Here is a 12,076-nt window from a genome sequence, read left to right as displayed (position 1 = left end):
TAGTTCTAGGGAACCCTGTTGCCATGCTTCTGGACCCAACATAGCATGCCCGTGACTTACTAACCCTAACCGTATATCTCTGAAATGTGAGAGGAACCCAGAGAACCCACGTGGTGAGGGAAGAAGATACAAACTCCTTAAAGACAGAGGTAGGAATCGAACCTTGATTCTTGATCACTGGCTCTGTAAAATGATTGTACTAACTGCTGCACTACTGGGAAATCTTAGTGAAGATGGTGGAAATCACAAAGGATCATCTATTGAATGAAGTGGCCGATAGAGTAGAATGCAAGGATAAGGAAACAAATGAATAAATTCATTCTTGCTTCCAAGACACTACCACAACCTTTGGCTTACTGTGGAAAAGTGTGTGAAAACCAAGACATCAAACCCAGCACCAACCCAAGACTACAGCGCAGTAACATCTCTGCCATCCCACGTGCTTCAGTGATGAACTTGATTGTACAAGGCATCTCAAAACACAGAAGTGCCACTGACAAGAATATCCTCAAATTCCAACATCAGCACCTTCTCCCAAGCCCACACGCATAGCACCAAGGATATGATAGCACCCAATGAGCTCTGGACATGGGATATTAACACGCCAAATCTGTCACAGCAGAAGAAAATACTTCCTTAAAAATCTTCCTGAGAAGAAATATAATATGGGAATACTTGGCTTGGGTGAGTATCCAGTAAGGCACCAAACACACCTTGCACCAATATTCTAAACCAGCCACCTGCCGACCCATCCCATCTGTGGCAGAGTCTGCACACCCTCTAACTGGCCACCCATGAACCTAAGGAACTTAAGTGGAAGTCATCCTTGTCCCTGATAGCTATTGAGAGGGGGCACAGAACTAATTAAAGCATTTGCAAAATCTGAGATGCCTATTAGGTTTGAAATGCAGGAGTTAAAATGAAGGAGGCTGGAGGTGAGGAAAGTTTTGTGTAGCTTCTGAAAGAATGTAGTTTCTGTGGTGACATTCAAGTGGGAATAAAAGAAATAAAAAAAAATCAGTATTTTTCATTGCTTCAGAGGCAATCAAAAATTTGATAGTTCTACTTGCTGTTCAACATAGTTGCCTTTCAAGTGGAGTCCGGTAACCTACTGGACCAACTTCTCTGCAACCTTACATAATCCCTCACATACTGACATTATATTATGGACTACAACACTTACCTCAATAAACAGACTTTTTGGAGGTTTCATATCTTGAGTTATGTCCAGCCCTTCATCTCCACCAATGGTTCTCATGTAAGTGGCGAGTGACTTTTTGTAGTGGTTGAACCACTCTGTCTGTGGAGGAGAAATCAAAACCAATTTGAAAGTAGCCCTAAAACAGAATCATTCATTGGATAGCAGCACCAAGCAGAAAATGAGAGCAAAACACTCTACAATGCAAATCCTTAGCATTGTGAATACCTACAAAATAAAACATGTAATGCTTCTTAGAGAGAAAGAACCTAAGATCTAGGTAGTTCTTGTTTTTATTGATTTTTTGAATAGTAGGGAAGGGGTGGAGGGAAAGAGGGGAGGGGGAGAAGGGGGTGGAGTGGGAGGGCTTGGAGGGTAAAAGGACAAATTTCAAGGGGAAAGGGGAAGGGACAATGGTTATATTCAGGAACATGGAAGGATCCCAAAACAAGGACAAAATTTAAATTCAGTGTCCTGTCAATCCAGGAACCAATATCAATCAACAAGCAACAATTTGGTGTGGATTAGAATTTGGGTCAGAGTTTTGGCAAAGTATGCAGGTTTCCATTGCACATATGTAGAAGGCTTAGTAGTTGAACATTAGAAAAGTGGAGCCTAATTATGACAACATTATAGATAAGGCTGTCAATAGTAGGGATGGCTGATGTCATATTGTGAAAGGAAATTGCAAATGGTTTGGTTCAGATGGTCAGGCTCTAATTTAAAAAAGTAATTTTACATACATAGAAAGCACTTTGGTCTATCAAGTGCAAATCAGCTCCCATCAATCGAATTCTCCCATTTATTTTCCCTTTAACCCATTGCCTCACATACTCATCAATTCCAATTGTTCCTCTGCACAAATATATGATAGGACACGAGCCAACTAACAACTAGCAGGTCTTTGAGATATATTGCTTTTTATTCATTATCATCATATGCACTAAGATAGTGAAAAGCATTCATTTTGTATGCCATTGAGACAGATCTTGCCACATATAATTACATTGAGGCAATAAAAGGAAAACAGAATGAGGAATATAGAATTACAGTTCGAGAAACCGCAGTGCAGGTAAACAAAATGCAAGGACCACAATGAGATAGATAGGGAGATCAAGAGCTCATTTTTTTGCATCTAAACAGTCCATTCAAAAGTTTGATAACAGTGGATAGGACCTGTTAAAGTCTGATAGTATGCCCTCTCAGGTTTCACAGGGATGTTGGAAGAAACCAGACAGTGTCAGAGGTGGGAAAGAGGGGTACAGGGGTTGGGAGAGAATATACTAGCCCCTATGAGCAGCTGAGGTCCCACTCCCCCATTTTTTGGCCCATAATCCTATTACCTCTCACACGCCCACTCAGGAATGAACGGGTTACTGGAGCTGCGAGTCAGCAGCTCCACTAGCTGTGCCAAGATACCACTCACATACATTAACAATGCAACGTTTCCAGTGGAACACGGGATTTATTTAAATCAATAACCAAGGCAGCACCACTGTAGCAGGCCCAACCCAGAGAAACAAAATAAGATGGCTGCAAGTCAAGGGAGGAATTCTAACACTTTAATGTTAGGAAGATTCAATGGAAACTTTCTCCCATACTAACCAGTCCATTTCTCATTGCTAGGCCAGCTTTGTTGTGTGAAGACCCGTAGCCATTTCCCTCACCATTAGGCACCATAAGAACAGTGCAAGGTGCTTCCCTGTTCTTGTATGTCATCCTAATACCTACCAAAATAACTTGGGACATGAAGGGGTTTCAAATTGTAATTTCTTTTCCCAATGAAATTTTGCCTTTCCAGCTGTTCATTTTCCAGTTAAAGGTTTCCGTTATCATTTTACCCCATTTATTTTTTCTTTAATTATATGCTTTTAAATGCTTCTTTGCAATGTCAGAAAGGCCATTTTTAAAAATAGATCCTAAAGAGGCAAGGCACAGATCATAGCATAATTTTACATTCTATCTAGTCTTTATTTTTTTAAAGCTGCTAAGTCATACTGGGAGAACTGCCCTTTTGGCACCATCAGACATTTTCTGCAGATGGTAAGGTCAACTTTCACACGTGCAATGACACAACCTTGTTCCGTGCCATTTCAATTTCACCAGTTATGTAGTCTGACAAGCTGTAAGGTGAATATTGAATGTCTGCAGATCTGGAACAAGCTGAGGATGATGAATGAGTAGACATTTTTACCAGTTGGTGGAAAAATTCTCCATGACTTAACTCTTTCTGGACTTAAGTGGACATTGCAAAGGCTCTACTGATAATCTGCTAATTGAAAATCATTTCCAAATAAGGGGTCATTAGTGAGATGCTTTTTGATAAGGCAGAAGATTTAACATGGGCTTATTAATAGTCTGCGACCATGAATTGGAGCGGCCTGAGCCCAGTGTGACTTGAACAAGCTATAACAGTGTTGAGTAGTCTGAATCAGCAAAAAAAAACAAAGGAATAACATTGGAGGCTTGTGGTAAAGTGGTACCACATGTAGTGTTGGACCAGAGCCAGTGAGGGGTGGATACAGGATGGCCTGATGGATCAGAGTAGAATGGTGCAGAACTGTTAAGGTAAAAGAATAACAGTAAATATTTATGGAGGTAGAGCAGCAAGAATTCAAGAGACAAATGAGTGCGAACTTCAGGGAGACAATATATCACAAGGAAGATAGATCAGTTACTTGGACAACAGGAGATCCATATTTTGGTGAGCAAATTGTATTTCATTTAATTAGATATGGTAAAGCTATATTTGGAATTATTTACAAGGTAAGGGTCAACAAACATCCAGGTCCAAATGAGTTATAAAAACTTCAGTCTACCTTTCAGTGAAACTATCACCTTCAGACCCACCACAAACACTACATCAACAGATAGTTAAGAATCAACAGCTTTATTGACCTTTAACCCAAGACTTTACATCAAATCCTTACCATCACAAAAGACATTCTACTTTATATTCATTTTGTTCCCATCTCTGTACAAAGCTGAAATATTCTCCAAAGCCTAAACCACATTATATTGGACTATTCTGATACTCTTCAATCATCTACTATCCATAAGCTTAAGTGCATCCAAACTTCTGCCACCTGTATCTTTGCAAAAAATCTCAGTTGTCCACCTTTTTTTTCTCCTCCTTTGATGGTGACTTCAATTCTTCCAATGGTTCACATACAAAATTCTCATCTATAACTTTTAATCCTTCCCTGTACCCTAACTTCAACCCCACAATAATCTTTTTGGATGCCAGCCTTTCATAATCATGTAAAAAGAAGAAATATATTAAAAAAGTCCCTTGAAAAGAACAAGGAAGTGGATCCAAGGATATATAGCAGGAAACAGATCAAACTGGCTACTTCTTGAGCTCTCATTTCTATAGTTTTATGAAAAGGCAATTAAATAAACTTTGGGTATGTTAAGAAGGGGGAAGAAAAGGATGGGCTACATAATCTTTAAGTTTCTCCAAAAGCAGTGTACCTCTTCAGGAGCAAAATGGAATCGGATTTCTGATGGCAGAACACTTCCATATTCCCACCTCAAAGATCGAATCCGCAACAAACGGTCGTATCTGCCAAAAATAAACATGTTGATCATTTTCTCCCAGATAATTCATTTCCTTTAATCTATCTTCAGAAGACACAATTTTGCAATAGAATCCTATTTGTTACGGTCTTCGTTATCTACACTGGCAATGGCTTGCCTTTAACTCTCCTTACGGCTGTTCAATCCTTAAAAACATACCATGACATTCTTCTTACAAGATCAATATACAGCATATTTCTATGATCTAGATATTGAATACTGTCATTAGCAAAAGACATCAGGGAATGCCCTCCCAATTTAACAAAAGCCACTTAAAAATGATACAAAATAGGAAAAGGAAACAAGAAATTTTAAAATTAATTAGATAATAATCCCATAGTCACAGGACCCATTCCACTTGCACATAATGTTATATTATGAGATTGATTAATCAAAATGAAATGGATTAAATCAACATTTGAATGTATGCAGCAGGAATAAAGGCAAAATAGGAAGTATTCAGAAAATAAGACATTTTATAGTGTCTTTGTATCTAGAAACTAAAAGCATGCATGCCCGACCAATTTCCTTCAAATAAGATATTACAGAGAACTGAAGATTAGATATCCTATCAAAACTAAAAGCACAGGATCCCCAGTACAACTTACATACAGCAACATACAGGTATGCTAAAATGCAGCGCTTATTCCTTAGTAAACAGCAGTGACGAAACTTGATTGTTGGGATTAAGTCTGTTCTTTCTTCAGATTTAGCCTCATTTCTAAAAAAATAAGTAAAATATGTTATTAACCTAGTTGATTATCATTATTTTTGACACCCTTTACCTATTTGCTTATTAACTATTTTACATACCAGAACAGTATACGAGAACCTTGCTTCAGAAGGAAACTTTGAATGGGATTCTGGGCAACACAGAATTTTTATCTCCAAGCAGATGCAGCTGGCAATTCAAGATGATTCAATGACAAGCTGGAAAATCTAAATTCTCCACAGCAGTATCACTGGTTAGTTGATTAAAAATGTTCCTGTCTGGTAGGAGCCTCAAACACTGTCAACTTAGCCTATTGAACTGCTGATAATGGAATTATTAGCACCAGAGGCATTTATCTCCACCTATCCTGCAAGTTGATTTGTCATTCATTTCAGTTTCAATCTGACAAGCACAAAGTTGCACAATGACTAGATTAAGTCAAAATCCCTCATTTATCAATTTACTCTGAATGTGACAAAATATAATTAATTTTAAGGCTGTGGACACTGATCCATTCAATACAGTTAATTAAATAAAATTTTACAGAAATATTAACCAGTCTAATTAATGTACACCAGTGTTTATGCTGCATTTAAAGTCACCTCCCAATCTACTTCATACAATTACCTTTCTATTCCTTTAATGTTTGTAATAGGAAGATTCATATTAGAAATATTCAATAGAATTACAGAAAATCCACAAGCAAAATACATTTTCACAGAATTTTTTCCTGAGCTGTTATCCAAAATATGTACAGTCCAGATATGCGTGTCATGTCCATGTGTCAGTAACAAAGTAAAATACTACATGATTTACAATCTTTTCTTCACTGGTATACTTATCCCAAAAAGTCCCTCTCACTGGCAATACAGTTAAAGACCGAAGTGAAATGTACTCCTGTCTCAGCCCAGTCTTTGACTGCAGTCAGTAAATGGCAATGTCACTTACCAGCTGCAACCGTTCATTCCCTCAGATGGAACAAAGCCAAGTGTTTAACTTAACCTCAGTGGTGAGGCTTCATTTATTATATTTATTGGCTTGTCCGTCATATCAGATGATGACAGATTTGTACAGTTCTATTGTGTGTCTGTAGGTGAGTCAAGGTTGTGAGCGACACAGATGTCCACAATAAAGACATGAAAATTATGCTGGATCTGGAAGTTATCGCTGTTATTGCTTTCTTCTTTGTTGGGCAGCAATTAGTGCTGCTCAGCGTCTCTCCTCCAGATTGTTGTGAACTGTTGACACCAAGGCTCGCCGGCCAATCTGGTCTTGCGCACTCAGTTCTAACTGTTTTGATACAAGCCCAGCGTGTGTAATCCAAACAAGAGAAAATCTGCAGATACTAGAAATCTGAGCAACACACACAAAATGCTGCAGGAACTCAGCAGGTCAGGCAACATTGAGGAAAAGAGTACAGTCGACGTTTTGGGTAATGTTAGCTTTCACTCAGTCTTTGAACCTCTTACAGTGCCTGAATCAATTTCTCTTGCTCAGCGAAAGCTCACCACACAGTAGCTGCTTGGGGATTTGGGAATCCTTCATGCGTATGACATCCCGTCCACCAAAGCTGTGCTTTTCCAATCATTGCTTCAATACTTGTAGTCCCTTCCCCACGAGATCCTCTAGGTTTGTGACTTGGTCCTGCCAATGGATGGCAAAGATCGACCTCAGACTACACATATGAAACCCCTTTAGCATTTTGTAGTGGCCAGGTTTCACATCCATACAGGAGACTGCTGAGGACCACAGATTCATACACCTTTATTTTTGTGGATAGGCAGATCAGGTGTGCTGGTTCAACACCGTGATCACAGTCGACCCAGGCTTTGGCTGGCCTTGCAAATCCTGGTGTTGATTTCTGTCTAATGAGCCATCACTACAAATGATACTGCTGAGATACTTGAATTCTTCCACTATTCTGCCAATAGTGATAGAGGGGGTGGTAGCAGCAGATCCAGGGGCAGGTTGAAATGGGACTTCTGCTTTGCTTAGACTGACGGTAACTCCAAAGAGTCTGAAGGCTTCTGCAAATTTATTGACAATTAGCTGAAGGTTGAACTCAGTGTGAACCATCAGAGCATACCCATTGGCATAGAGGGCTTCGAGAATGAGCTTCTTGACTATTTTTATTGTGCCTCTCAAACGTCACAGGTCCAAGAGTGATCTTCAGATGTCTATACTTCAGATAGACATCTTGGTGTCTTGTGTCTAAGGCTTCATACTGCATGGATTAAACAATGCACCCGAACTGACCATTGTAACCAATGGCATTAATTTAAGTAATGCTGGATGAACTCGGCAGGCCAACTTGTGTGTGTTGCTTAGATTTCCAGCATCCACAGATTTTCTCTTGTTTGCATTAATTTAAAGGCAAGTCTTACATAATACATAGATTTAATTAGTCAGAGTTTCACATGATTTCAAAGTGAAAACTTAAAGAAAATACTTAAGTTCTCTCAAATTATATCAAGAAACTAATACACAGGTTGAAATGGCTGAATAAATCGTTTTTTCAAAATGGGGCTTCTAGGAATGGTATTGATGCTTTGACAGACAAATCTTGCATCTTCTCCATATTTTGACAATAACACGGATGGTCTTGAAAATGAAATGAAATAAATTAAAAACAGAACTTAATAAACTGTATTTCGAATCATCACCTTTTCACTGGTTCTATTACTGAGAAACTAGATGGTAAGTAGACAAACAGCTGACCCCCCCACATTAGAGCAGGGGGTTCACAATTCTAGAAAATCGTCTGTATTATGATTTTCCATAAGATAAAGCCAAAATATTAAATTGAATTGAAAAACAAACTGTAAAAGAAACACAAATTTAGCAAGGATAAATGTTCATTCTGTATCTCAGATTTGTTGATAATGATTTGTGAATTCTGTAAGGGTGAATGTCCATTGCCTGAACTACTGTAACACGGGAATCATCCGTTTTCTGTCTTTTAACCTGAATAATTTGCCTGGAAAAAATTGCTCAATTAAAGCAGATCATCATTAAAACTCAAGCATATATCACCATAAATCAAGTCTGCATGTTTAGAAGTAAACTGCAATTAAAAATCAGACCAGATAAATATAAACTAATTACAGCAGCTTTAAAAGCAATAAAGCATCAAGATACTTCGGAGGAAATTGTTACCTAATGTATAGCTATACAAGGAGCCATCAAAGAAGAAGGTAACCAAGAGTTTGGTCAAAGAGGTGTGTTTAAAGTTGAAAAGTGGTGATGAGGTATGGAGATACAGATGGAATTATAAAGATTAGAGCTTCATCCACTGAAGGCTGCTACAGTGCAACAAATTTAATCAAGAATGAGCAAGAGGCCAGAACAAAAGAGAGTTTACTGAGAAGTTTAGGACTTGGAAATTATAGAAATATGGAGGAATTTTAAATAAAAATAAGGACCAGTTGGAAAGCATGCTACTTTTTAAAACCTTGACCCACTTAACTCAGTAAGTGCATGGCAGATCAGTTAATGGTTCTTGGTGAGAAATAAAACCAAGGAGAGCCTACTAGGCCTTTCATTAATACTTCATATACAAGCTATTTGTGGAAGTATCAGAAATGGTTGTTTATAACGGATTTCATTTCTCATCTCCATCTCATAATTATACACACTTCAAATTGCTGAGTGGATTGCTTTGGATCCAAATAAGTTATTTTAATAGTAAGTGAAAGTAAAACAAAACTGCAGATACCAGAAATTTGAAATTAAGGAAAAGATTCAATGCTGGAAACATTCAGCAGAGCCATTCTTGGACCTGAACTCTGCTTCTCTTTTCACAGCATTTCCAGCATGTTATTTAATCTAATGCTGCCTGATTGGAAGGCATTTTAAGGACTTGCAAATATTGCTGTAGATTTTAGTTTACAGGGAAAACAAAACTACTGCTAAATTTGCTGTGAACCCATTATATAATCAATATTATAGATTAAACTCCATACTTGAAAGGTTAATCTGCACTGCACCAGGCAAGACAGCACATGAAGCACAAAGTAAACTTACACATCACTTTGGTTCTGTTCGTACAATGCCTTCATCTCTTCAAGGACTTCTCTGATGCCATCCTCCTGCAAGAAGTAGATTATCATTTGAATAAGCCAGATATTATGAACCCATGGAAAGCATGGAAAACTGGCTGAGTACTAAAGACCTGTGATCAACTGGCTGGAGTGTTCACTGCTACCTTTAACCTCTTGCTTTGGCATTCTGAGGAAGCCATAGGAACTTCAATTATACCAGTGCCTAAGACACCTGCCTCAATGACTATTGTCCAGTTGCACTTACATCCACTATGATGAAGTGCTTTGAGAGGCTGGTGATGAAACATACCAACTCCTGCCTGAGAAGTGACTTGGATCCACTCCGATTTGACTACCGTCTTAACATGTCTACAACAGATGCCATTTCATTGTCTCTTCATTCAACCCTAGAGCACCTGGGAAGGAAGATTCTCTTCATCATCAAGATGATTCATCAGGATGCTCTTCATTGACTACAGCTTGGCTTTCAACACTATCATCCCCTCAAAACTAATCAATAAGATTCAAGACCTAGGCCTCAATACCACCTTGTGCAACTGGATCCTTGATTTCCTCACTTGTTTGGATTGGCAACAACATCATCTCCACAACCTTCATCAGCACGGTGCACCTCAAGGCTGTGTGTTTAGCCCCCTGCTCTACTTGCTTTCTATTTATGACTGTATGGCTAAGCACACCTCCAATGTCATATTTACGTTTGCTGACAATACCTCTGCTGTAGGCTGAATCAAGGGTGGTGCTGAATCAGCATTTAAGAAGGAGAATGAAAATCTGGCCAAGTGGTGCCACAATTAACAACCTCTCAGTCAATGTGAGCAAGGTCAAGGAGTTGATCACTGACTTCAGGAGGAGATCAGAGTTCCATGATCCAGTCGTCATCAGGGGCTCAGAGATGGAGAGGGTCAGCAACTTTAAATACTTGGTGTTAATATTTCTGTCATGGGTCCGGCAAGTAAGTGCTTTAATGAAGAAAGCACAGCAATGCCTCTATTTCATTAGACATTTGCAAAGATTCAGCATGATAACTAAAATTTTGACAATGCTCTCTTCTCACTGCTGCCATCAGGGAGTGGTACAGGAGCCTCAGGACCCACACCATGAGGTTCAGGACAGTCATTATCATTTAACCATCAGGCTCTTGAACCAGAAGGAATAACTTCACTCGTCCCATCACTGAACTGTTCCCAAAACCTATGGACTCACTTTCAAGGACTCTTCATCTCATGTTCTCGATATCTACTGTCCGTCCATCTATTCTTTTGTACCTTGTTTGTTTTTCTATCCAGTTGGGTGCAGACTGACATTGATTTCATTGTTTTTTGGATTTACTGTGTATACTCACAAGAAAATGAATCTCAGGGTTGTAAATAGTGACATATATGTACTTTGATAATACATTTACTTTGAAATTGTCTACAATGTCAGATATTCACATAAATATTAACTAGCAGTCGTATTACTTAACAGTGAAGATATACAAAGAACTCACTGCACTAAGACTGTAGCTGACCAGACTTGTATTCTGGTACTTTTCTTCCAGCCTCTCTCCTCCACTTCCCTAATCACTTCAGTACCGTCTTCCACTTCTTTCTCCCCACATACTTTTCGACATTTCCTTTACACAGAACTTAGATATCTCAAACTAAACAGTTGGAATTAAAGCTATACTATCTTGGATACACCCCTGATTGTGTGTTTCAAGTATTTAACAAAATCTTTTTCTTAAAAAAAAAGACATGCTTGAAACACCAGAACATTGAATTTTGTAGAAAACAAAGATAAACCAGGGGAAATAACAATTAAGCATTAACTAATTCCTACATCTGTAGAGTTCAAATATAAAACAGCCAACTACATTTCTCATAAGGGCTATTTATCATTCACTTAGTAATTAACCGTATATTAAATTATCAATCTTCTGTCAAGCATTTGTTAACTGTAATTTCACCTCTATTGCATGGTACTTAAGAGTTAAAGGATTTTAAAATCTTCTTTCCATGACTTGCAGTTCAAATTTTATTTTATACTTTTTTCACCCTCTCCTGTCTCATTGCAAAAGCTTTGCAACCATAAAAAGAAATGAAAACTACCAGGTAGGACATTGAGGAGGAAATCTGACAGAACAACACACACAAAACGCTGGAGGAACTCAGCAGGATAGGCAGCATCTATGGAAGTGAATAGATATGAATGAATATTCAGGCCGAGACCCTTCTTCAGGACTGAGAAGAAAGGGAGGAAGTGCCAGAATAAGAAGCTATCGGGGGGGGGGGGGGGGATGCAGGGAAAGAGCTGGAAGGTGATTGGTGAAGCCAGATGGGTGGGAAAGGTAAAGGGCTGGAGAAGAAGGAATCTGATAGAAAGGGAGAATGGACTGTAGGAGAAAGGAAAGGAAGAGGGGACCCAGAGAGAAGTAATAGGCAGGTGAGAAGAGATAAAAGGTCAGAGTGGGGAATTAAAGGAGGGGAGGGGAAATTTGTTTACCAGAAGGAGAAATCGATATTCATGCCATCAAAGGAGGTTAGC

At 38.7% G+C, this 12,076-nt stretch overlaps 1 protein-coding gene across 1 annotated transcript in view; it reads right to left on the bottom strand.

The window, feature by feature from the left end:
- Positions 1–12,076, bottom strand: part of gins1 (GINS complex subunit 1 (Psf1 homolog)) — a 38,080-nt gene that overhangs the window by 9,164 nt on the left and 16,840 nt on the right. The window contains exons 2-5 of the mRNA XM_059986410.1: positions 9,513–9,577; positions 5,400–5,498; positions 4,673–4,763; positions 1,184–1,300 (exon numbers count right to left, since the gene is read on the bottom strand). Coding sequence (XP_059842393.1) covers positions 1,184–1,300; positions 4,673–4,763; positions 5,400–5,498; positions 9,513–9,577 — 372 coding nt within the window. The remainder of the gene's footprint in view (positions 1–1,183; positions 1,301–4,672; positions 4,764–5,399; positions 5,499–9,512; positions 9,578–12,076) is intronic.

The sequence above is a fragment of the Hypanus sabinus genome, chromosome 12 (assembly GCF_030144855.1).
Source record: "Hypanus sabinus isolate sHypSab1 chromosome 12, sHypSab1.hap1, whole genome shotgun sequence".
Taxonomy (NCBI): Eukaryota; Metazoa; Chordata; class Chondrichthyes; order Myliobatiformes; family Dasyatidae; genus Hypanus; species Hypanus sabinus.
The sequence above is the reverse complement of the archived record's forward strand: the minus strand, read 5'-3'. Positions and strand labels throughout refer to the sequence as shown.